Consider the following 26,788-nt stretch of genomic DNA (forward strand, 5'->3'; position numbering starts at 1 on the left):
GCAGGGGTTACGTCACGCCCAGGCCGTTCTGGGTCGGGGCCGCGCGGGGCGGAGCCTGCGGGACCCCGGGAAGGCCCCCCGGACCCCGGCCTCAGGGCGCCCCTCTGCTCCAGCTCTGGGTTCGGTGCGCCCCAGTCGGCCCCGCAGGGCAAAGCCAGTACCGGAAGCGGACGGCGCAGCTGCGGGCACGCGGAGCTGCTGTCCTCGGATCCCCCCAGGCTGCCGAGGACCGGGCGTCGTCGCAAGTATCTCGGGTCGTAAGTGTTGGGTGGAGTCAGCCCGTGGGTGGCCTGCGGCGAGGGCTGAGCTGGGGGTCGCTTAGGCACGTCCCTTGTGCCCCCGCCGAGTCAGGAGCCTGCCTGCCTGCTTCCTGCCCAACTGCCCGTCTGCCCACCTGCCCACCTGCCTTCCTGCCCATCTGCCTGCTTGCTTGCTTCCTTCCTTCCTTCCTTCCTCCTTGCCTCCCTGCTTCCTTCCTTCCAGCTTCCTTCCTTCCTTCCTGCTTGCCTCCCTGCCCCTCCCTCCCTCCCTCCCTCCCTCCCTCCCTTCCTTCCTTCCTTCCTTCCTTCCTTCCTTCCTTCCTTCCTTCCAGCTTCCTTCCTTCCTTCTTGCTTCCTTTCTTCCTTCCTTCTTGCCTCCCAGCTTGCTTGCTTGCTTCCTTCCTGCTTGCCTCCCTGCTTGCTTCCTTCCTTCCTTCCTTCCTTCCCTCCTTCCTTCCTTCTTTCCTTCCTTCCTTCTTGCCTCCCAGCTTGCTTGCTTGCTTCCTTCCTTCCTTCTTGCTTCCTTCCTTCCTTCCTTCTTTCCTTCCTGCTTGCCAGCTTCCTTCCTTCCTTCCTTCCTGCCTGCCTGCCAGCTTCCTTCCTTCCTTCTTGCTTCCTTTCTTCCTTCCTTCTTGCCTGCCAGCTTGCTTGCTTCCTGCTTGCCTCCTTCCTCCCTTCCTTCCTTCCTTCCTTCCAGCTTCCTTCCTTCCTTCTTGCTTCCTTTCTTCCTTCCTTCTTGCCTCCCAGCTTGCTTGCTTCCTTCCTTCCTTCTTGCCTGTCTCCTTTCTTCCTGCCTTCCTTCCTGCCTTCCTTCTTTCCTTCCTGCTTGCCAGCTTCCTTCTTCCTTCCTTCCTTCCTTCCTTCCTTCCTTCCTTCCTTCCCTCCCTCCTTCCAGCTTCCTTCCTTCCTTCTTGCTTCCTTTCTTCCTTCCTTCTTGCCTGCCAGCTTGCTTGCTTGCTTGCTTCCTGCTTGCCTCCTTCCTTCCTTCTCCTTCCTTCCTTCCTTCCTTCCTTCCTTCCTTCCTTCCTTCCTTCCTTCTTGCCACCCTGCCTCCTTCCTTCCTGCCTACCTGCCTTCCTTCCTTTCTTCCTGCCTTCCTTTCTTCCTTCTTGCTTCCTTCCTTCCTTCTTGTTTCCTTCCTTCCTTCCTTCTTTCCTTCCTGCTTGCCAGCTTCCTTCCTTCCTTCCTTCCTGCCTGCCTGCCAGCTTCCTTCCTTCCTTCTTGCTTCCTTTCTTCCTTCCTTCTTGCCTGCCAGCTTGCTTGCTTCCTGCTTGCCTCCTTCCTCCCTTCCTTCCTTCCTTCCTTCCAGCTTCCTTCCTTCCTTCTTGCTTCCTTTCTTCCTTCCTTCTTGCCTCCCAGCTTGCTTGCTTCCTTCCTTCCTTCTTGCCTGTCTCCTTTCTTCCTGCCTTCCTTCCTGCCTTCCTTCTTTCCTTCCTGCTTGCCAGCTTCCTTCTTCCTTCCTTCCTTCCTTCCTTCCTTCCTTCCTTCCTTCCCTCCCTCCTTCCAGCTTCCTTCCTTCCTTCTTGCTTCCTTTCTTCCTTCCTTCTTGCCTGCCAGCTTGCTTGCTTGCTTGCTTCCTGCTTGCCTCCTTCCTTCCTTCTTTCCTTCCTTCCTTCCTTCCTTCCTTCCTTCCTTCCTTCCTTCCTTCCTTCCTTCCTTCTTGCCACCCTGCCTCCTTCCTTCCTGCCTACCTGCCTTCCTTCCTTTCTTCCTGCCTTCCTTTCTTCCTTCTTGCTTCCTTCCTTCCTTCTTGTTTCCTTCCTTCCTTCCTTCTTTCCTTCCTGCTTGCCAGCTTCCTTCCTTCCTTCCTTCCTGCCTGCCTGCCAGCTTCCTTCCTTCCTTCTTGCTTCCTTTCTTCCTTCCTTCTTGCCTGCCAGCTTGCTTGCTTCCTGCTTGCCTCCTTCCTCCCTTCCTTCCTTCCTTCCTTCCAGCTTCCTTCCTTCCTTCTTGCTTCCTTTCTTCCTTCCTTCTTGCCTCCCAGCTTGCTTGCTTCCTTCCTTCCTTCTTGCCTGTCTCCTTTCTTCCTGCCTTCCTTCCTGCCTTCCTTCTTTCCTTCCTGCTTGCCAGCTTCCTTCTTCCTTCCTTCCTTCCTTCCTTCCTTCCTTCCTTCCTTCCTTCCTTCCCTCCTTCCAGCTTCCTTCCTTCCTTCTTGCTTCCTTTCTTCCTTCCTTCTTGCCTGCCAGCTTGCTTGCTTGCTTGCTTCCTGCTTGCCTCCTTCCTTCCTTCTTTCCTTCCTTCCTTCCTTCCTTCCTTCCTTCCTTCCTTCCTTCCTTCCTTCCTTCCTTCCTTCCTTCTTGCCACCCTGCCTCCTTCCTTCCTGCCTACCTGCCTTCCTTCCTTTCTTCCTGCCTTCCTTTCTTCCTTCTTGCTTCCTTCCTTCCTTCTTGCTTCCTTCCTTCCTTCCTTCTTGCCTGCCAGCTTGCTTGCTTCCTTCCTTCCTGCTTGCCTCCCTGCCTTCCTTCCTTCTTGCTTCCTTTCTTCCTTTCTTTCTTCTTGCCAGCCTGCATTCTTCCTTCCTGCCTGTCTGCCTTCCTTCCTTCCTTTCTGCCTTCCTTCTTCCTGCTTGCCTCCCTTCCTTCCTCCTCCCTCCCTCCCTCCCTCCTTCCTTCCTTCCCGTCATCTCTCTCCTCTGCATTTCTCTGTCCGTTTCTCTGTTCTTATACTTGGCACAGTGCATTTTGTATTTGAGTTTATGTGCCTTTCCCAGCAAATGGTGTTTCTGAGTAGATCTACGTCTTCCCCACAGGAGGTATTCCAGAACTGTGAACATAATAGACACTCCATTTTTAAAAGCCTTAAAAACACAGGAGAAAGCTGTGTTAAAGCACAGTGGTGCTTTAGCCAAATGACCATTCTGCAGAGATGGTGCTCAGTGGCAGGGTGCCTGTAATATTTTCTATGCTGACACTTGGGTTCTCAAGATTATCAGGGACCTTTGGGATGCTAACTATATAGGACACTTTGAAGTCCTAGCCTTACCTGACCATTTTGTAGCCATTTGATAGTGTTGAACACCTATTTTTTTATATTTTGAAATATCTTTTTTTTTTGAGAGATTTTGAAAATCTCTCCTACCTTGGATCTCACAATACCGTGTTCTCTTGCTGTACCTTAGTACTTCTGGAGGCTCCTTCTAATATCTATATTAGACCCCTCTTGGTTTGCCTCTGTGTGTGTGTTCAACTGCTTAATCTTTTATTCCAGAAAATTTCAAACCTACAGCAAAGTTGAAGTAGAAAAGTGTGAGCACAGGCATCTATACCTCATCTAGATCTGTCAATTGTTAATGCTTTGTTACATTTACTATGTACGTATACACATACACTTCTTTTCAGAACAGTTTGAAAATAAGTTGCAAACTTCATCACACATAACTCAGAAATACTTCAGCTTGTATCTCCTCAAAGAAGGACATTCAGAGGTTCAGTTCCCCCAGGAAGTCGTTTCTGGGATGGAGCTCAGCCTGCAGGAGGTTTTTTAAGGAGTGCTCCTGGGATCACCACGTGTGCAAGGGGAGGGGATTGCAAGGCACTTTCAAGGAGACCTCAGCCAATCCCACAGGAACTCTGAAGCTGGGTGGCTGCTTCAGATCTGTTCTGAGTTGGGACAAGAGGGCTGGATCTTTATATTCCCATGTTGATAAGTTAGTGCTTGAGGGCTTTCCCAGAAAGGGTGTGTGGTTTGAGACAGAGGTGCTCTCTGCAGCTGAAGCGATTGAGGGAAAGCTAAAGTCCCTTATTCCTGAGGATCTGAGCAGTCTACTACAAGATTCAGTCCTGCCCTAGTATGTTCAGGTTACCGTAACACAGTACTACAGAGTGGGTAACTTAACGAACAACAGAAACTTGTTTTTCACAGTTCTGGGAGCTGGAAGTCTGAGATCGGGGTGCCGGCACAGTTCTCTTCTGGCTTGCAGACTTGTGGTATACCCTTACAAGGTGGAAGGGACGGGAGCACTGTAGATCTCTTTTATAATTGCATGAATTCCATTCATGAGGCCTTCACCCTCATGACCTCATCCCCTCCTAAAGGCCCCACATTCTGACACCGTCGTGTGTGTAAGGATATCCATGTATGAGTTTGGGGTGACACAAACATTCGGGCCATAGCAACTAGTGTACCCCTTGTATTAGGAGATCCACTTCTTGGTGTAAGTGTGAGGAACAGCTCCTTCAGGATTCCAGGAGGCCTCTTTTCCTAGGAAAGACATTGACAGAAACAAAGTCCCAGCCCCTGCTGCTGCTGCAGAGCCCCCATGGTACTTACTGTTTGTGCTACGTTCTTCGCCTTTGGCTAACACCACTGCTGGTCTAAGTGGCTTTCCCTGTGGCAGGACCCAGAAACTTGTCCCCACAGTGCTGCCCACCGTGTAACTGCGGTGTGGGCTTCTAGGGATTGTGGTCGGTTACTCCTGCCTGCACAGTGACTTCTCTCTGCATGCTGACCCCTGGCTGATGTGCCCAGCTGGCAGCGGTAGCTAACATTTCAGTGGGACTCCTGCTGTGCCCCATGGTGAAAACAGTCCCCCTTTTGCAAATTAAGACTATCAACCTGCAGGAGCCAGCGTTGCAAGAACAAGAACAGTTTCCTGGGTGGGTCACTAAGAGTTACGTTCATAGGGACCAAACTGTCAAATGATACACAGAGATAGAACAGGGGCCATTGGCCCTGCATTCTTTGAGCCCTTAAGGATGCCACGAATTTCTCCCTTCTCCTTTCCCCCTCAAGCTGCAGGGCCAGTCCCAAGCTTGTTTCAGCCTTCCTGCTACCACAGTTCTGACCCCACAGGCCAAGGAATCAGCATGGAGGTGGTGCCAACTTCCCTGTCTAATGTAATTACACATTGAGGATCTAGAGAATTGACTGTTGACTGGGTCCATCCTCCCAGGGACCCAGTGCTTCATTTATTGCTGGGCCTCATCTGCCCCCACTCCAGCAGAGCCCCACAGTGACTCTGCATCTCCTGGTTTCCGTCTCTCCTCTGCCTCTGTGTTCAGCAGTCCTCAGAATGCTTCAGTATTCCCTTTCTCCAGTGGGAATTACTTGAGTAAATGGCTGTTGGTTCCTTTGCAGAAGGAGTGGGAAAATCATTATCCTCTCTGTTTGCTGTTGAGTTCTCCCTCCTAAAGACTTAAGAGTTTCAGTCTGAAAATTGGCTCAGATCCAGATGTTGGGCAAGGAATCATGGCTGCTCATCGGGGAGACTGTCCTCGGCCACCTAATTATCTAGCCATGAATTATCTTGATGGTGCCTACACATTGGCCGCCCATCTGTTTCACCCACCCTTGTTCTGGGAGCCGTCTCTAAAACTCACCAGGTGAGCCTTCCTCCCCCACCCCTCAACATCTCTTATCAGGAGCTCCTTCACGTGGCTTCTGACTGATACGCAGTGAAGCACAGCCCTTCTGGCCTGTATTATCTGACAGTCCTTTTGTCTCCACTTTGCTTGATTATCTGAACTCTGATGCATCATACCAGCTTGCTTCCCCTGGTAAAAGTTGTACAACCTGCATACTCTAGAAGGGCCTACCTTGTGCCAGGGGCTCATCCTGCTGCCACCAGTGCTGAGGTCCTCATGGCCAGCCAGGTGGCTGATCCAGCTCCTAAGATCCTGTCTTAGTGTCTACTACCTCCTCCTCTTCTTCCAGTACACACTGCCCCAAGTGAGCCTCTTTAAGAAGCAGCCTCTGAGGTGGAGGTCAGTCTACAGGGGTGCTCTTGGGATCACAACCCGGGGAAAGAAGGAAGGTAGGGATGGGACTCGTCTGAGTTCAGGCTAGGACTTTCTAGTATGGCTTTGTACTCTGACATGGAGCAGGCACTGGGTATGGGCTGCCCAGGAGGGAGGGGGCTGCAACCTTGGGCAGGGCGAGCTCCAGCTGGGCAGTTCCAAGGAGGGTTAAGTGCTGTGTACTGACACAGTTTCAGAAGCTGGGGGCACACACCCCTCGGTCCTGCTAGGGGGATTGGGAGGAGCATCACACCTTCCTCGACGCCATAATACCATTGTGGCACACAACACTCAAGGGTGACACAGTAGTATTACCCCGTATCCATAGCATACTCAGATCTTCCCATAGACTCCAAATGGCTTTTATAGCTTTTTAATTTTTCAGTCTAGAATCTAATTAAGAATCACTCATTGCATTTCATTGTCATCTCTATAGTCTTTTTCAATAAGATCCCCCCAGTGCAGCTTTTACTTTTTTTTTTTTTAAGATTTTATTTATTCATCAGAGAGAGAGAGAGAAAGAGAGAGAGGCAGAGACACAGGCAAAGGGAGGAGCAGGCTCCATGCAGGGAGCCTGACGTGGGACTCGATCCCGGGACCCCAGGATCACGCCCCGGGCCGAAGGCGGTGCTAAACCGCTGAGCCACCTGGGCTGCCTGGCTTTCACTTGTGTGTGTGTGTGTGTGTGTGTGTGTGTGTGTCTTTTATGACATTTTTGCAAAGTCCAAGAGGTTTGTTTTTTTAAGGATTATTTTATATTGTGTCTTGCAATGTTTGATTGTTTTCTCACCTAATTAGGTTCCAGCTAAACATTTCTTGGCAATAATATTCCTACACAGGTTAACAGCAAGGATCGTTTTGTGCCATCACTGACGACAAAATTTGGTCACTTGTAAAGGTGGTATCTACCAGTCTCTCCATTGTAGGGTTTCCTTTTCCTTTTTTTTTTTTAACTTTGAGATTAATAAGTAATCTATAAGGTGATACTTTGAGACTATTTGAATAACCTGCTTCTCCACCTTTCACTGCTGTGGTTTTATGAGCATCCGTGTCTGATCTTTTACTAAGTCAGCTATTACTCTGGTGGCTACGAAGTGGTAATTTTTCTAATGCCAGCATTTTTTTCTACCTTTCTTAGACATTCTATAAAGTTCCCTCATTTTTTTTTTCTAGTATGGCATTAGTATGTGGTCAGAGATTCTTTTTTGTTCAGTGAGCTAGAGTATCTTGCCTTTTTTATTCTTTTGCTGCTTAAGTTGTCCCGTATTTAGCCAGCAGGAGCCTTTTCAGGCAGTTGCTGCGTGCTTTTAGCATGCCTCTATCATTCATTGGTTGTTTCCATACCTGGTGGCACAGGATTTTTCAGGGATTGGCCATCTCTGGCCCTGGTTCTTCCCACTGAGGAGCAGTATTTAGAAACCAAGATAGGATAGGAGCTCTAGCTGACCTTTATTATTACTGGGCTGTCATTGCTTCAGGGGCTTCTTGATGGAGAAAACTAGAAAACATGAATATTCCAAAAGTCTGAAGTACTTACTGATGCCTCTGATTCAAATCCCTAACTACATATTCCTTACCTCTTCTTGTTTCATATTTATAGTTCCCTCCTCCCCACATGAGAACCCTGGTTTCAACTGCATCAAATACTTTTTATCCTAAATTCTTCCTGAGTTTCAGACTAGTATAACTAACTGCATCTAATCAACAACTAATGTCTATCTGGCTATCCCATATCCAACTCAGACTTAGTGTTTGATGGATGCCCCAAATTGAACTCCTCTGTCTCTCTCTTCTTGGCTGTATACTTTGGAAGGGCAGCTACGGTGGTCACCTCATTTACTGATAAATGCCCAATATACAGCATAGTATCTAGCAGGTGGTTAGTGCTCGATAAATGCATGTCTTCTAGAACAGTTCATCTTGCAATAGCATGTAGAATTAGAGTGCAACTGTCATTACTAAAAACCTGAATTATGCACTTTAAAATGGTGAATTTTACTGCATGTGAGTTTCCTCTCAACAAAGGTGTTAACTTTGAAAGAACATGGATTCAAGGTGAGCTGCTGTGGTGGTGAGGAGACAGGAGCTTCCTGTGAGGGCTGCAGCCCCAGGAACGAGAACTGGGGTGGCTGCTGTCCCTCAGAGCAGTGTCACACCGTCTGCTGACCTGCTGGTAGGACCCAGGACCTGTGGACTGAACTTTCATCTTGAAAGCAGAGCTGACTCCCTCTAGGAGCTCTGGTTATCATGCGGTCCTGGTGCAACGTGGAAGTGCTGGGGACTGGGATGAGAGAACCCTGCCCATCAGGTTGACAGCTCGGGCTTGAAGGCTCCAAACGCACTTGTGTGTGTGGGGGGGTGGGCTTTGCTTTCTTTCTCTTCAGCACTTACCCTCTGAGTTATTTCTGCAAGCATTAGCTCACTTGATTTTCATCAATGAAAATCAATCAACAACCTGATGAAGTAGGGACTATTTTCATCTCCATTTCACAGATGGTAAGACTGAAAGATTAAGTCACTTGCCCAAGATCAAGCTGGGGTGAGGGGTGAGTGGGGACTCCATTCCACTTTGCTCCACCAAAATGTTACAGAATAGATAATTTAAGATACACAGGGTCTTAAAAGGTCTACCTACTTACCTGGAAGATGTATACCGCTAAAATATTTGGGAGGGAGAAGTGTGACACAGGACCGCTGACAGACTAGGACGTCCCTATTCCATAGATAAACGGGGGCTGGTACCATGGGGCGCCCACAACTGCTGTCCTCACTTCTGAACCTGTGACAGTCTGTCATGTTCTGCTCGACAGACTTTTACTGCTGTTGGTTATGTGCCTAAATTCCTGCTTTTCTTCCTGTTGTGCTGTCTAGGACAGGTAGTCCACCCTCACGGAAGTGCTCTGCTGTCCTCAAAACTGGAGATGTGCCAGCGTATTTAGAAGCAAGATAAAAACGCCACCTAGCCCCATTCCTTGCTTACATTCCTGGCGGGGATTTGGTAGTTTGAACACACCTAGGTGTCTGTCCAGTGCCTCAGCCTCATTCATTGACCCATCAAGTGACTTTTGTAAAGTCTCAGGGAAGCTCGAACAGGACCCTGGGTTGTTTATTTTCTGGCAGCCTTCCTTCAGTGGCAGTACTGTTCTTGACAGGGTTGTGGTTGCTTATCAACTTTTATATGACTCACCGTTCAGTTCATTTTTGTGAAAACAGTTGTCGGTAAAATAAAGTATTTGAAGAAATCTTTCTAAATACATGTATTTATTCAGTGGTTTTTAAAAGTCGAAAGCAATATACAAACTGTTAAGTGAGAATGGGAATATATCTTTATGTATTTTTTTATAGTTTCGTAGTCTTTTTGTAATTTGTGTAAGTATTACTTTTGTAATTAAAAACTAAGTTCCCTAATTTAAATAAATAGGACAACGATGACAGTTTGATGTGGCCAACGTGCAAAATCAGGTCAGGCATCCAATCTTAATGGTTATCTAAATGTGAATATGGAATGCATTATACCGAAAGCTTCCTCTGTGCTTGGAAAAGATACTTAAAATTTAAAGTAAGAAAAAAAAAATTTAAATTAAGTATATGCCTGGAATTCTATATTCCATAGATGAGAAAGATTAAATGACTCCAGTAGCATTTTTATTTCATTCTGATGGATGTTCTGTGAGAGTGTAGGAGAGTGAAAGCCTGGGCTAGCTTGTGGCCTGTTGCCCACCCCTCCGCCCCCAAAGGTGTTCTGGAACCGTAAAATGAGCAGAGCCTCTTAAAATATCTTGCTTACCAACAAATTTTAGTAGTAGCATGTTAATATTTTTAAATACTTGTAACATCTCATTTTGAAAACTACTAACTGTTGTTCCTATATAATAAGAAAAGACAGCGATTTTCTTATGTAAGCTGTTTATTGTAAGATAATTTACAAACATTTTGCTGTCTTTAGTAGTTTAAACAATGGACCAACAATTTCTTCTGATGAGGACAGCAGTAAGCTAAAAATAAAATCAGCGGGCTGAATTTCCCTTCTTTACCTGAAAAAGTACAGAAGAAATAGCAATCAGTTCTGGAGGGAAAAATAATGATGTCAAAAGATAACACATATTTAAGTGGGGTTTAAAGAACTGACTTTACGTAATAAAACGTTACTATATACTAGTTGTTCTCAATTTTGGTCTGGGGATCTTTCTATAGGATCCATGAAGGCAAAACTATTTTCTTATTTGCCTGTTTTACTCGAGTATATGGTAGCATTTTCCAGAGGCTACATGACATGTAATATCAGGACAGAATGAATACAGACATAGATGAGAATCTAGTGCTCTTCTATTATGTCACACATGAAGGGGTCCTGAGACCACCAAATTTGAGAACCACCACTCTTCACTAATCTATATTTCATATTTCAAAATAATGCTAATTCTCTATCCTTAAAGTTTATTGAATAAAAAAAAAAAAAAAAAAGCCCCCTGGCATTACCCATATGCTACCACAAGCTGGCAGCTACTATAAATGGGTCAAAATCTAAATCTCTGAGAATCCATTTCACTGTTGCTAAATCAGCTTCAATCATATCTAGATAGATTTCTTTCTGGAGAGGTTGGGGAGAAAGTGTGAAATATTGCCACTTTACCTCTTATCTGAGGATGAAACTTGGTTTTCATTAATCCCTGGTTATTATGTTAGAAGAAAAAGACAAACAAAACAAGCCAGTCAAGAAGCAATCCATGCTAGTTAATCAGGTATTGTTTCCAACTAAAAACATCCATTTCTTCATTCAGTATCTTGAGCATATCATGTAAATTAGCTACCAAAATATTCCTTTAAAACAGATTCAATGACTGTTATAAAAAGTTACTAATTTTGGTCTGGTTAGAACAATAAAACCATGATGATGCAAGAAGGCAAAACTGCACAAGTGTAATTTAAGCCACTACTTTTGCTATCAATAGAACACAGTATATATTACTAAAGAGCCAAACATGTTTGTATTAAATAATAAAGTTTTAACCAGAATAACTAATAGGTTATAACTAATAAAGCATGCAATCCATTCATACCAACAATCCAGGCACAGCCAGCCCTTAATTAAGGATTTAGACTACCTTTCTAGAAAGCCAAAATTTAATAATCAATTTCTGATTTTTTTGTTCTGGGTCTGTTTTTATGTCCCAATTTCCCTCTCACTTCCCTTATTTTGCTCCTGTTTAGCCAGGTTTCCCATGTTTCTAGTTAAGGAAGAGTGTGATCCTCAATTCTGCAGATGCTCTATCCTCACATTCCCTTTTCAAGAGCAAAACAAGATCCTTGGTTCTTTGGATCTCACGGCCCCTGAAACCTTCAGATGCAGTTCTTTCCCCTGGGGCCTCTTTCACCACCCAAGAAAATAGCGTAACATTAGCAGTAGGATATAGAGGGAGGAGGAGAATGTATAACTTATTTACGTAATCCTTGGATTAGCCCTCATGTGATAACTGGGCAAAACTGAGTCAGAGAATACTAGCCAAGTTTATCAAGCTAGTAAGTGGCAGGGCCATTCTAATGGCTAGCACGTTAGTGACTGAGAAATGGATTGGTTAGTCTTAACAAAGTCATGCTCAGAAAGCACAATAAGACAAAGACACTTGGGCTGGCAGAGCTGACGACTTATACAGTGGTCTCCAGAAGTACGTCAGTGTGGATGAAGCTCAAGGGAAGTAAGACGTGGTGGTGCTAATACTAGACTAGAGTTGGTGGCCAGAAAACACAGGATCATGTATATCAAGCTAAGGTGTTTTGCAGGATGATTATGTAAGAGAATGGATTCTATTCTTTTTCTCATAACACTGTTGCAAGGCCAGATGTAAATATTGTAGGCTTTGTGAGTCACATACTATCTCTTTTTAAAACAAAATAACCATTTAAAAATGTCAAAACTGCTCTTGGCTCTGAGCCACAGTTTGCTGTTCTAAGGCATTTTCTAAGATAACTTCTATTTTTGCTGTTGGGGCTGTAAGCTCTCTGAGGGCAAATACTGTCACCACCACATCCTCAGTGTCTAGCACAGGGTCTGCCACATAAGGGGGCACCTGATATCCTTTTTAATTCAAGAGAGAAATGACAAGGTTCTATCTGCATTAGGTGGGCCTAAAGGGGGAAGACTCAAGGGATATTTACAAGGTAGAATTTATAGAACTTAGTGACCGATTAGTAGGTGGTGAGAAAGAACGAGTTAAAGATAACTTACTATATACGTTTACCTCTCGTCACAATTACCTGTGTATTTTTGTTACCCTGTTAGAATATCAATGCCTTGTTCACCTCCTTTGATAATGCCTAGCACTGAGGTTGGCACATGGTGGGGGTTTATTTTAGTCACTTTTTAAATAGAATCCCTATTTTCTCAACCCTGATTTCACAAGCACTAACATAATCCAGGCAACCAAGACGTTTTCTTGAGGAAAATAATACATTATAATATGGTATTGACATAGAAAACTTAGGAAATAAAGAACCAATTTTTACCAAGATTTACCAAAAACCCCAAGATTTATGTGAAATTGAGCCCAAAAGCAGTCCTGTAAGTCAGAAAGCTTGGTTTAAAGACAGATTTTATAAACGATACCGAATTATATACATCCTTATTCCTAATGCTTTAGGAAAATGAAAGCTAGCAATATATTGATTTCTAAAAAGAAGATACTAGGCCAAAAGTTTCAGCTTAAAACAAGCAAAAGAAATCAGAGCTTTCATTTTCACCAAATCTTTATGTCCTAAGAGTAAATTACAAGATTAGGCAGTGGATCATTTCACCTTTCGCAAAACAAAAGTGAGCTTTTAAACATCCTTATGTTAAGCCAGCAGACGGGGAGAGATGAGGGAAAGTGTCTGAAGGCAATCTGCTGCTACTTACAGAGCTGCTGCACCAGAGATGATTTCAATCAACTCTTTGGTGATGACAGCCTGGCGGGTGCGATTGAACGTCAAAGTCAGTTTGTCAATCATCTCAGCTACAAACAAAACAAAGGGATTAGACAACACAATCCAACACTACAAAAGAATAATTTGTTCATTAACATATTCAAAGATGTATGTTGCTTAATTTAAGATTACGAATTTGCATGTCTTTTTGGTATGAAACCTGGCCTCTCAAAAACTTTTACAAAGTAATTTTACCTCTTCCATGGATACCTTTTCAAAATACTTGCTAATTTACTGTCTACCAAGTGCCCTATACTTCCTTTAAGGCAGAGATGGTATTTCTGTCTTTTCAGGTAAAAATATTCAAGGAAAGGGATGGTCATTGGTCAAAAATGTGACAATCAGTGGCAGAGGGATGCCTGGGTGGCTCAGTGGTTGAGTGTCTGCCTTCGGCTCGGGTCATGATCCCAGGGTCCTGGGATTGAGTCCCCCACTGGGCCCCCCACAGGGAGCCTGCTTCTCCCTCTGCCTGTGTCTCTGCCTCTCTGTGTCTCTTATGATAAATAAATAAAATCTTAAAACAAACAAACAAAAAAGGAATCAGTGGCAGAGCCTGTGACTAGATCCTTGTTCTCTCGTCTCTTGGTCTACTTAAAGAATGGCAATGTTTTTGATGCAAAGATCTACAAGCTACTCTCAGCAAGAGAATCCTGAGAAGAGATCCACTATGTGCTTACAAGCGTTCTTGCTAGCATTGTCCATGGCTGTCATCCTGGCACTCTGCTCACTCGTGGTGGATTCCTTTAGAGAATAGTAGATGATGTTGGCCAAATTGTATTCTTGGTAATTCTGCAGCACGTCAGCATCAATATCATCATAGATACTCATGCTCTCTGTTAAAACAAGTTACAAGTTATGAATTTCTTTGAAGTTGTACAGTGCAAAAAGGGATTTAATCTGAACAGCTTACTAGTATAGAAACCCTAAGTAATTATAGAGCAGAAATCAATGTAAGATAGGTTAAAACAGTTCTAAAAGTTTCATCTATTTCCACACTATCAATTATAACAGATTTTCAGCAAAACATAATGTGTAAACAAAACATTTGATATTCTACTGCAAATGTTTAACTTAGTAAAAACCAAGAAGCCAACGATTAAAATAACTTCTCTGCATTTCAAGGTTATGAAGTCCTCTGGATAGCATCAGTGCCTGGCACAATGTCAGCAAATATTTTTTTTTTTTTTTAAATAAAAGAATTAATTAATTAAAAAAACTGAAGCTCGTTTAGGGGAATACAAAAATCCCAAATTAGTCATTTGATATTGGAGAAATCTGCAGGTATCCATCAGGAAAATGAGAGGGAAATGGAATAAAGAAGGGAGGGGAATCAGAAGCCAACACAAAATGCTATATGGATGATAACCCCAGTTTTATACCACTAAGAAGAAAAATGACAACAGTCAATTAAGAATGGCATGTCATTGTCAGAAACATCCAATGTCAGAGACATTAAAATGTTAAAAAAAAAAGTATATCTTAATACATAAAATACATATGGAGAAAAGAAAAATGCCTCAGGAAAATAAAATTGGTTCCAGAATATTATTTCTAGGATACTTCCCTGAGCAACGATGACGTTCCTTAAAGAAGAAGACAAGAGAATTGAGTGGGGCAACATAAATTTGTTGTGAGCACTGTTCACATAACTGCTCCAGCTGCTGATCATACTGTGCTTTGGTAGAGTTCCCAGACAGAGATTGCAAAGCCAATTCTAGCTAGGCTCTTCAATCTCGAGAACAAGAAAGCATGTCTAATCATTTATTCATTTATGTTCAGTTAATGAAAGAATGGAGTAAGAGATCATGGAAACCACTGATAGATGGTGACAGGAAGAGCACAACATCGTTTTGCTACAGGCCGACCTGACAAACACTATTTTCCTGAAAGCAAAAATCTCTGCCTTCTACACAGAAAAATACTTTTCCTACAAAAACTGCTTACCAGCACTTGCAACGGTTTCAAGGGAAAAGATGGGCTTTTCTTCTGTCTTGTAGGAGATGACAGACCTAAAAATTAATAAGCAAATATCAATCTCACAATAATATTTTAAAATTTAAGTAAGAATTTGCTTATTTTAAAGAACACAAGCATGAAAAAGCTTAGATTTCTAAATTTTTCTTGCCTGAACCGATTAAAGATGATAGACCCTTCGTCAAATTCGTATCCAGAATTCAGCAGTTCCAGGGCAATGACAGATGCATCTCCAAAAGTAGGAGGTTTTCTTCCTACTTCTTTGAAGGACACCAGAAACTGGTCAGAGTGAGTCCTACAAGAGAATCAGGAGATCACGCAGAGCAGTTTAAAGGAATATTTCTGCCAAAATAACACGGGAATAAGGAAAAGTGATTATTTATTTCACTGTGGATCAAGTTTTTTTTGGGGGGGGGCAGGCAAGGGCACATTCACTGAGTAGAGTTGTTCTATCCATTATCATGATTATTTAATGGCTGCAAGGAATAAGGACTAATAATCAGTCCTCTCTTATGTTGTATTTCTCTACGCCTTTATTTATCTTCTTTCTATCTCAATTAACTGCTGTTTATTTCTGATATTTCCAGGCTGTGCTAACTACCCAGAGTCCTTGCTTGTTTAAAATGCCAACTAGCTTTTGGTATTCCTATTGCATTCCACTTGTACTAGATGGAGAAACACAAGCCAAGTGAAAAACAGAAGAAATTTATATATTCTGGTATTTCTGAAAAAATAAATAAATAAATAAATAAATAAAAACAAAACCCAACCCTCTGAGAGTAAAACAGAAGAAATTTATATATTCTGGTATTTCTGAAAAAATAAATAAATAAATAAATAAATAAATAAATAAATAAATAAATAAATAAAAACAAAACCCAACCCTCTGAGAGTATAAAAATAGGTAATGATGCTGAAATAAACCATCAAAGACACTCCCGTTTATTCATGCTTGCACCCATTTACACATAAATAGTATCTATTTAAATTACCTATGAAGTATACCCCTGATTTTATCACCAATTCCAACGAGCATAACTTCTTTCCCAGCTGCTTGGAGTGTGGCCACCTCATTTTTCATCTGTTTAGCAACCGAGGAATGAATAGCACCACAGAGCCCTCGATCTGAAGACACACCGATAAGAAGGTGTTTCTTCTTGTCTTCAGGCACCTTAATATCAGCTTTTTCATACAGGGCTTAGATACAAACAAAAACAAGAATTTTAAAATATGTAACATACACTAAATATAGCAATAATCCCTGATTTACAAAAGAGATGAAAGAGTTGACTGTTTTTGAAATGATGCATTTAATTTAGGAGGTACCTAACTAATATAATCAAAACTGTCTGTTACTTATTCAATTCACAATCAGGTTGAAAACCATAAAGCTTTAAATCTCTATATCATAAAGGCTCCATGGGCCAATTAATCTCAAACGGTGACTTAAAGAAATCTCTGGTACAATTAAAGAACTTGTAAGGAGGCCTGAATTATAGAGTACCAACTTACCTACACATCAAACTCGTGAAGAATGCAAATCTTCAGTATACAAGCAAAAATTAGGAAGTATTTAGTGACCTGCTTCTATAATCAAGCTCATATAAAAACTACTGGCATTAAAATAGCAGATGCCACTTTATTTTGGGGATTGCCTTAACCACCTCACTTGGTTGGTCTAGTCTTGTAAGGAGCAGAGGCCAAGAGAGGATTAAATTGGATGAAATATGCACAGATTTTACTGGGAAGCTCAGGAAATGGCTGTGGGAGAAGTGGGAAAGGAGTTAGAAGGGCCTTCACATCATGACACCTGTCTGAGCTCCAGGAAGGAGGGAAGTGAGGTTGGGTGGCAGCTTCCTGGACTACTGTATAGTTGAGGGGAAGTTCAGCAAGGAGGTTGGGGGGACTGCAAGTCTCCCAGGAACATGCCTGCTTGGGCATCCTGTCTGCTCAGGTGCTGGCTAGGCATAGCCCATGGGAAGCGTGGCCTGGGTGTAAACGCTGGGGGAATTCCAGTGGCTGGGACCCCTGCAGGTGCGGAGCATCTTCAGGGCCACCACATTCACTCATTTTAACAAAATTCCTGCTACCACCTTTTTCATTAGAGAACAAGGATTCTCAAATGCCTAAACTGGAGGATCCTCCATAAAAAGCAGAGAGTAGTATGATGGGAGGACACCCACTGGGATGAGCACTGGGTGCTACTCCTGAAACCAGTATTACACTAATATGTTAACTAGATTTTTTTTTTTTACAGTAGGCTCCATGCTGGGCATGGAGCCCGATGTGGGGCTTAAACTCTCGACCCTGAGAGTAAGACCTGAGCTGAGATCAAGAGTCAAACATTTAACTGACTCAGCCACCCAGGTGCCCCCAATTAGAATTTAAATAAAAATTTGAAACAAAAAAAGGAGAGAGAAGTACTCAACTCCAAAGTACTATTTAAGTCTCTTAAGTTTTATATAGTATAAAATGCCTGTTAAAATTTTCTAATTTAAATATTTAAAATGATCAGCCACTTAGTATCTAGCCGTTAGTATTTGGTTTGAAGGACTTCGGAACTGACTGGAAGCCTCGGCTTGAATTTTTAATATTTTACCGCAAATACTCTAATCAGACTTCTTCTTTATTAATTTCGTGATTATGGACTTCGGAGGGAAAAACATTTATTATACTTAATCATATCAGCAGGAAAGGTGAATAGTGAAATAACCTCCCTTTTTTATAAATAGGCCAGAGTAATTTATCAACCAAACTTAACTGAGCCACCAGGGTGCTTCGTATTTATCATGCAGCGAATGGGATTCACAAGAGCTGGTGCTGGTAAGGATTGCTGGAACCTAACCTGCCAACCCTCCTCTGTACTGTTACGTGAAACTAAATGTAGCATTTTGAGAGCGAGGACCCATTTCCACCAAGGCCAAGTGTTCTATCATTTTCTCATGCAAAGTTTTTACCAGTATAAATGAACATTTTAAAACATGGAAGAGTACAAGAAAACTTTTGCACGAGGAAATTTACATCTATTATGTTAATGCACAGATAATACATAAATTTTCTTCAACTTGGAAATAAGCAAATTTTGCTTTTTTTACAGTTGATGTTGACACATTCCACTCATGTATCCACGCTTGCTCAGTCAACTCCACTGTAGGGTACCACATCCCCACCCCACGGTCCTAAAACAGCACATCACAATGTCATAGGACAAAGCCAAGCACCTGAGTTGAATGCACTATATCTCTAAGTTCTTTTCAATGTATAGTTAATAATCTGGAAACATTTTCAGAGTATTTTAAACATTCAGAGAACAAACAGCGGTTACTAGGCAGGCTTTGATGCCAAACCACCTAAGTGCATGACCTCGGGCAAGTTACTTGACTTTACTGTTTCTCATCTGCAAAGCAGGGACCCTAGCAGTTCTGACCTTCATAGGTTTGCTATGAAAAATGAGCAATGTCAAACTCTCACAATAGACCTGTTATCACCAAACACCAAATAAGTCATTAGTGGTGATCTCTGTTAAGCAGTTCTTCATAATTTGTGAATTACTACACCCTTCTCTTACCCAAAGAGCCTACTCCATACACTCGAGCTGGTTTCAGCTCTCTCTCGGCTCGGGCATATTTTGCTGCTGCTACCATTTTCATAGACTTGGTGATTTTCTGGATGTTTTTGATGGACTTTAGTCGCCGGGTAACTGAAAAGCAAAAGTACTGTGTTACATTATAGGAGTTTTAACGTCACTTGTGAATTTACTGCAATAACTTTCTAAACTGCAGGGCAGAATAATCAGCACTTAGACAATGATTAACAGGATGACGCTAACTGAGGCTTGAAATTAAGAATGAGTACCAAGCAGACGTGACCCAGCTGCTCTTCGGACAGACAAGGTGGCCACGTGAGTGCTAACAGGTCAACCCAGCTGCCACTCACACAGGACAGGCAGGACGGCCACAGAGCAGGGCAGTTTATCATACATTTAAGACATTTAAATAGGAATGCCTGGGTGGCTCAGTGGTTGGGCACCTGAGGTCAGTGAAACCTCCACTCAGGTCGTGATCCTGGGATCCAGGATCGAGTCCCGCGCATCAGGATCCCTGCGAGGAGCCTGCTTCTCCCTCTGCCTCTGTCTCTCTCTCTGTGTCTCTTGTGAATAAATAAATAAATAAATCTTAAAAAAATTTAAATATAGCTTTTTGTACTTATATCATTGTACAGACAAAAGAATGAAACAACCATGTGTTGCCTCACTCCAAAATAAGTTACATATGCACATATGACTTAGAATCATCTTGTCAATTTTGACCAAATATACAATGGGCTAAAGCAGCATATTTTTCAAAGTATTTTTTTGGTCAAAATTTAGTTTTTGTTAATTCACATACTGAAATTAAGTACTTACTATCTTTTAGAGTTGCCATATTTCGAACTTGGATCCTGAAAATAAAGGTTTAAAAATATTTTAGTTTTCTGAAAAATAGCCCAATGCAAGAAAAACCTTCAAAGTTAATAAGTTTAAAAAATGCCCCACAAAGAAACAACCTATTAAATATAGGACTCTGATATACATATGTATACACACACATATATATTTAATCCCTTAATACTGATAGCAAACCTATTATTACCAAAGGCCTCATTTTGTGTGACCTGGCAACACAAACCTTCCACTGCAGTCACGTGGTGTTCACACTTGCTCTAATCCCGCTTCCATGCCTACCTATGTCTGCACTGTTTCCACAACAGAAAAGTCCTTCCCCTTGTTAGGTTATCCAACTATACTTAAAACCAAGGTCAGGCACCTCTAAAAAGCTACCTTGACTTCCTTAGTTCATCAAAACTTTCTCAAATAAGATCAAGTAGATCAATTATACATTCTAACATGACCACATGTGTGCAAGTACAGTTGACTTCTCCAACTCCACTCAATAAAAAATGTACTAAGCAGCTATTATGCTTCAGGACATGCTCTGTGGCCACAGGAAGCATACTATTCTCTCATAAACAAGATTCATAAAAACTTATGATTTACATTAAATGTTTTTCTAGTCTTTATGATTAAAGTGCTAATGCATAAAAAATAATTTGATTTAAATTTATGTTAAATATACACACATACGTGCATATATTTATAAAAGATAAATACATGAGGCTCACCACCCTAAGGAAGACAGCACATTATTAAATATAAATTATTTCAGCTCTTCAGTCCCTACAAAGTGCCTGTGTTGGCTCAGAAAGCTCCATGGGAGAACCAAAGATCTGTAAATTTGTACATACAGAAGGCCTAAGGAGGGCATTCCCAAATAGTACATGGTTTTGAAGCTGGAGACATAGGTTGGGTTAATAATTTTAAATTTTATTTTATAAGTTAGCAAGGAAACATGGAATATAAGCCACACCCAGTTTAGTTTTTCAGTAAAGTACCTCAGATGGCAGTGAAAAGCATAAAATGATACTATATTATTGATGATATGAGGGCTGCTGCAGCCTCCAAGTGTGAGAAAGCAAGAATCTAAACTAACATGTGGGCAAAGCAACAGGGAGAATAGATTTATGAGCAAGTTCTTAAGAGTGAAAAGGAAAACAATAAGAATGATTTCCAATTTAATGACTTGAGTAGATAGTGTTGTCATTAACCAAGGCAGAAAGACTGAGCGGGGGTGATCTCTCTAGAGATCATGAATTTTAATGAATAAAGACCATGGGAGAAGTGGAAATGTCCAATGGGTTTGGGAAACATGTGAGACTTTTGATACTTGAGATACAGATCTGTAAGTTGGTGACAAAATAGGGAAGTAGAATTAAAAGCAGAAGGAACATTTCCTAATTTTATGAGGCCAGCATTATCCTAATATCAAAACCAGATAAAATTATAAGAAATGAAAATTTGAGAACATGATCTCTCACGAACACAGATGCAGAATTCCTCAATAAAAGATGAGCAAACTGGGGGTGCCTGGGTGGCTCAGTCGGTTGGGTGCCTGCCTTTGGCTCAGGTCATGATCCCAGGCTCCTGGGATCAAGCCCCACATTGGGCTCCCTGCTCAGCGGGGAGTCAGCTTCTCCCTCTCCCTCCTTGTACTCTCTCTCAAATAAATAAACAAATCTTTAAAAAAAGAAAAAGATTAGCAAACTGAATCCAACAACGTATTAAAATGAATTATACACCATGACACTATGACCAAGTGGGATTTATTCCAGGTATGCAAGGCTGGCTCAGCACTTAAAAATCAAATAATAGGGATCCCTGGGTGGCGCAGCGGTTTGGCGCCTGCCTTTGGCCCAGGGCGCGATCCTGGAGACCCAGGATCGAATCCCACATCAGGCTCCCAGTGCATGGAGCCTGCTTCTCCCTCTGCCTATGTCTTTGCCTCTCTCTCTCTCTCTCTATCATAAATAAATAAAAAACAAAAACAAAAAAAGAAAGCCTTTAAAAAAATAACAGTAACAATCAAATAATATAATCCATCACATCAACAGGTTAAAGAAGAAAAATCAAATGGCCAATAGATGCAGAAAAATTTTTTTGACAAAATCTAATGCACATTCACGGTAAAAAACAAAAACAAACCAAAAAACCCTCAGCAAATTATGAACAGAGAATTTCCTGAACTGATAAAGAACATCTACCAAAAGCCTCTAGGGTTTAATGACAAGAACTAGGAGTTTCCCCCTAAGATTGGGACTAAGGCAAGGATGTCCTCTCTCATCACTCCCATTCAACATTGTACCAGAAGTCTTGGCTAATACAGTAAGACAAAACAGGGGGAAAAAAGGTATACAATTTGGGAAGGAAGAAATAAAGCTGCCTTTGTTCATAGAGGACACAACTGCCTATGTAAAAAATTGCAAAGAATCGGCAAAAACCTCTCCTGGAACCAATTACAGTAAGGTTGTGGGGAACAAGGTCAATATATACAAGTCAACTGCTTTCTTTTATAGTAGCTATGAACAATTGGGAATTTCAAATTAGAAAAACAATAGCATAAAAAAAGGAAAGAAAAACAGTGTCATACAGTTGTACACTTAAAAATGGTTAAGATGGGGGACACCTAGGTGGCTCAGGTCATGATCCCTCACAGTGGGGTCTCTGTTCAGGAGTTGGCTTCTCCCTCTGCCTCCGCCCCTCTTCTCCCCAGCTCATGCGGTCTCTCAAATAAATAAATAAAATCTTAAAAAAATGGTTAAGATGGTAAATTTATGTTATGTACATTTTATCACAATAAAAAAACACATTAAAAAGATTATAAATCTAACAAAACAGGCCATAAGAAACCCACAAAACCGGGATGCCTGGGTGGCTCAGTGATTGAACATCGCCTGCCTTTTTGGCTCAGAGCTTGATCCCGGAGTTCCAGGATCAAGTTCCACATCAGACTCCCTGCATGGAGCCTGCTTCTCCCTCTGCCTATGTCTCTACCTATGTCTCTGCCTCTGTGTGTGTGTGTGTGTGTGTGTGTGTGTGTGTGTGTCATGAATAAATAAATAAAAATCTTAAAAAAAAAAAAGGAAAAGAAATCCACAAAACCAATGAAAGAAGAAACTAAATGCAAAGAGTTCATATTTATGAATATTCAATATTACTAAAATGTCAATTCTTCCTAACTTGATTGATACAATTTCAGACAAAATCTCAGCAAGTTATTTTATATATACCAATAAACTGATTTTAACATTTACATGGAAAGCAAAACACCCCGAATAGCCAATATAATACTGAAGAACAAAGCCAGAGAACTGATACTACCTGAGCCCAGACTTTCACGTGTAAGTGAACTAAAAAGCAACAAAACAACAAAAGCAGCAACAAAAACAAATGAATACACAAACCGAAAGTAGAAAGAGGCCTACAAACTCAGTACAGATGGCTGCCAGGGTGAGAGGGGTGAGGGGATGAGGACAGTGGGTGAAGGGGAGTAGGAAGTCCAGGCATCCAGCTGTGGAGTTAAGTTGGGGAAATAAAAGACACAGCAGGAGGAAGAGAGAACCAGAAACAGATCCACACAAATACAGTCAACTGATTCATGTCTGATACAGGAGCAAAAGTAATTAAATGAAAAGAGGACACTCTTTACTACAAGTGATCCTGAATACTGGATATCTATGGGAAAATATTAATCCAGATAATAAAGCCAGAAAACAAATCCTACACTTTTCACAAAAATTAACTTGAGGCATAGATCTAAGTGTAAAACACAAAACTATAAAACTTCTAGAAGATATCACAGGAAAAAATCTAGGTGCTTTGAGGATAGCTCTAAGTTTTTACATAAACATGAAAAGCATGACCTATGAAAGAAAAAATGATTAAGCTGGGATTTATGAATTTAAAAAACTTCTACTCTGTAAAAGACACTATTAGAGAGGAAAAAACAAGCCACACACCAGGAGAAAATGTTTGCAAAACACTTATCTGATAAAGGACTGCTATCTAAAATACACAGAAAACTCTTAAAACCCAACAGTAAGAAAACAAACAACCCCAATAAAAAAATGAACAAAAGGGGGTCCCTGGGTGGCCCAGCGGTTTAGCACCTGCCTTCAGCCCAGGGCGTAATCCTGGAGACCCAGGATGTAGTCCCACCCACATCAGGCTGCCTGCATGGAGCCTGCTTCTCCCTCTGCCTCTCTGTCTTTCATGAATAAATAAATAAAATCTTAAAAAAAAAAAAAAATGAACAAAAGATCTGAACGCAAATCTCACCGAGGAAGATAAACAGATGGCAAATAAGCAGAAAAAGGATGCTCAGTATCGTATTATCAGGGAATTGCAAATCAAAACAATGAAATATCACTACACACCTGTAAGTTTTTTGTTTGTTTTTTTTTTTTTTTTGAGAACGAGGGGGAGAGTAAGCAGCCTCCCATGTGTAGCATGGGCTCAATCTCATGACCCTGGGATCATGACCTGAGCTGAAACCAACTATCAGACACTTAACCACCTGAGCCACCCAGGCACCCCAAGAATGGCTAAATCTTTATTTTTAAAAAAAGATTTTATTTATTCATGAGAGAGACACAGAGAGGCAGAGACATAGGCAGAGGGAGAAGCAGGCTCCCTCCATGCAGGGAGCCCAATGCGGGACTCGATCCCAGGACCCTGGAACCACGACCTGAGCCAAAGGCAGACGCTCAACCACTGAGCCACCCAGGTGTCCTGGATGGCTAAATTTTCAACAAAGGACAATTCTAAATGATGAAAAAGATGTGAAGCAACAGGAACTCTCATTGATTGCTGGTGGGAATATGAAATGGTATGGCTACTCTGGAAGATGGTTTGACAGTTTCTTATAAATCTAAACAGTGTTAACATATGATGCAGCAATCATGCTTCTAGGTATTTACTCAATTGAGCTAAAAACTTATGTCTACACAAAAACCTGCACATGAATGTTTATATCAGCTTTATTCACGATCGCCAAAACTAGAGGCAACCAATATGTCTTTCAATATGTGAATGAATGGAAAAACTGGTACATCCATACAATGGAGTTATTCAGCAATAAAAATATTCAGCAATAAAAATAAATGAGCTACCAAGCCACAAAAGACATGGAGAAACCTGAGCTGCATATTGCTAAGCAAGGAAGCCAATCTGAAATGGCTTTACACTGTCTGATTCTGACTATCTGGCATTCCAGAAAAGACAAATCTGCAGCAAGAGTAAGATCAGCAAGTAACATCATTTGTTGGATGACTTTTTTTGTGGATCAACTTTTTCACCCCAACTTCCCTGTTTAGCGTTCATTCAGTTCTAAAGACATCTATGTTACTTTATTATTAAGCACAGTTTGGGTACCTACATAGTAACCTTAAGCTGATCCAACTCTCTTTAGGGGGACCTTGCTCTACTGAATACATAATTCTTGCAAATGAAAACGTAAAGTTCTTAATCAGTTGCTTGTTCTGGAACATGCATCATGTCCTGGGAAATCCTCAGGAGATTACTGGAGACACTTGAAACATATCAAATACAGTGGACAGAAATATCAGTGGCTGTGATTACCACCATTTACTATGACCACACAGCATTGTTATCAAACCTGAGAGATGTAGTAGAGGAGGGAGTCAGGGAGGTTGCTAGGGTAACGATTCTTCAAAGAAATTACAGAGTTTGCAAGAATGTTAAGGTGTCTAATGCTGTAGAAATATAAAAGTCCATCACCTGTCTCTCCACCAAACAATGACTCCCTGGCACCCCTGCGACCACCCTAGATCCAGTCTTGTTGGGCAAGCACAATAAACCTTCTCACACTACATTTTATGTAGGAACCGTATAACGCCGTCTACATTTTTCAGTTTATGTATCTGGATCCATACCAGCACTTCCCCACCATGCTCTGTTCTTTAATGAACTGTGCACTATCATTACTTCCATTTAACAGATGAAGAAATGCTGGCAGAGACACTGAGTACCTTGTTCAGGGTCACATAGTCAGGTGAGTGGCAGCTGAGATTCAAATCCTGGTAGCTGGCTCCAGAGTGGATCTCCTACACTACACATCCTGATACCTCACATGTTTTACATTTACAAGTAAAGAAATATCTGCTACCTCAATCTCAGAAGGCAATCTGCCTTCCTTTTCAGTGTATGTAATTCAATTCATGGCTACTGGAATGCTATTATAAAACAGTTCCATTTTAGAGAATGGGGAACATGGAACACGTCCCCTGATTTGAAGACAGAAAAATCCCACTTCTCCCCAAACCCCTTATTTCCATTTCCTTAAATGCTACTTAATAACAAGTTTAATTTCTGAAATTTAGGGTATCTCACTGAAACTCTAAACAACATAATTTCACATTAATAAATAAAATAATAAGGCCTAATACTTAGCTAACGTAAGCTAACCTCCCTGAAACAAAGACTGTTAACGATAACAAACTGCATTTTTCAAAGCTCCCAAAAACCAAAACAGAACAGAGACACTGCCCCTTCGTGGTTCTGTGAAGGCAAAGCTATTTTCTCCTCTTCCAAATTAATTCTGAGGAGTGTGAAACATTAAGATGGTTTTCATTTCTGAGTTTAAAAGGCAATTAGGAGTGGGAAGCAAAAGGGCACCCAGAGCAATGGAATATGCATGACGCATTCCATCAGTTTGATGAATATTCATAACCTACCAATTTAAAACCAACATTTCTAAAGGCATTAAGGTCAGGACTACAACCTGCATCTGCCAATGTAGGGGCCGAGCAGATGTGTCAAGACAACGCTTATTTAAAACAATCCCTTATTATCATATCTTCAAACTGTCTTACAAGGTTTTGTTTTTTTTTTTTTTAAAAGTAATTACTACAATTTTATGCAAAATATTTTGTTCTCCTTTCAGGAACTCTTTCCATTCCTGAACAATCAACTTGGATACTCCATCAGGTAAAAATACTGACAGATGACCTGGCTGCGCAGAACAGGGGAAGGAAGGAGAGCTGATGCTTGCTGAGCACCACTGCAGGCCAGACACTGTCCCACAAAGCTCACTAAGACCACGTGTATTTGTTGACCACCACTCTTTTTGTGGGGTGTGCATATATATATATATATACACATATATATGTATATATGTGTGTGTGTATATATATACATATATATATATATTTTTTTTTTTTTGAGTTCCATTTGATTTGACCACCACTTTTTAGTACTGTCCACAGTACCTACGTGGTCCAGGTACTGGACCAACACGTGTGTGAGGAGTGACTGACAAATGGTCAACCTACATGACTGAGAATCCAACTAAGCGACTTACTTGCCATGAATACTCATTTTCAGTATTAGAAACAATCCTGACTTTGAAGGCAAATCCACCCACAGTTTCAGCAGGCATTCGCATCTGGTGTCATTACCTCACTATCCTA

General features: G+C 41.7%; 1 protein-coding gene and 1 long non-coding RNA gene across 5 annotated transcripts in view; one reads left to right on the forward strand and one right to left on the reverse strand.

Annotated features, from left to right (window-relative positions):
- Positions 1–26,788, forward strand: part of LOC140633402 (uncharacterized) — a 27,281-nt gene continuing 493 nt past the window's right edge. Inside the window, exons 1-2 of one of the 2 annotated variants that reach the window (XR_012031009.1) lie at positions 1–257; positions 26,263–26,306. This is a non-coding gene — a long non-coding RNA (uncharacterized lncRNA). Of the gene's footprint in view, positions 258–8,863; positions 19,471–26,262; positions 26,307–26,788 lie in introns of those variants that run through there. The other variant, XR_012031008.1, reaches the window with a different exon arrangement.
- Positions 9,882–26,788, reverse strand: part of ATP5F1C (ATP synthase F1 subunit gamma) — an 18,367-nt gene continuing 1,460 nt past the window's right edge. Inside the window, exons 2-10 of one of the 3 annotated variants that reach the window (XM_072825881.1) lie at positions 19,332–19,366; positions 18,495–18,626; positions 15,919–16,123; positions 15,078–15,221; positions 14,897–14,961; positions 13,630–13,785; positions 12,885–12,981; positions 10,626–10,662; positions 9,882–10,026 (exon numbers count right to left, since the gene is read on the reverse strand). In XM_072825881.1, the coding sequence (XP_072681982.1) occupies positions 10,656–10,662; positions 12,885–12,981; positions 13,630–13,785; positions 14,897–14,961; positions 15,078–15,221; positions 15,919–16,123; positions 18,495–18,626; positions 19,332–19,366 (841 nt within the window). In that variant the 3' untranslated portion in view covers positions 9,882–10,026; positions 10,626–10,655. Of the gene's footprint in view, positions 10,027–10,625; positions 10,663–12,880; positions 12,982–13,629; positions 13,786–14,896; positions 14,962–15,077; positions 15,222–15,918; positions 16,124–18,494; positions 18,627–19,331; positions 19,367–26,788 lie in introns of those variants that run through there. The other 2 variants (XM_072825882.1, XM_072825883.1) reach the window with 2 other exon arrangements.

This window comes from Canis lupus, chromosome 5 (assembly GCF_048164855.1).
Source record: "Canis lupus baileyi chromosome 5, mCanLup2.hap1, whole genome shotgun sequence".
Taxonomy (NCBI): Eukaryota; Metazoa; Chordata; class Mammalia; order Carnivora; family Canidae; genus Canis; species Canis lupus.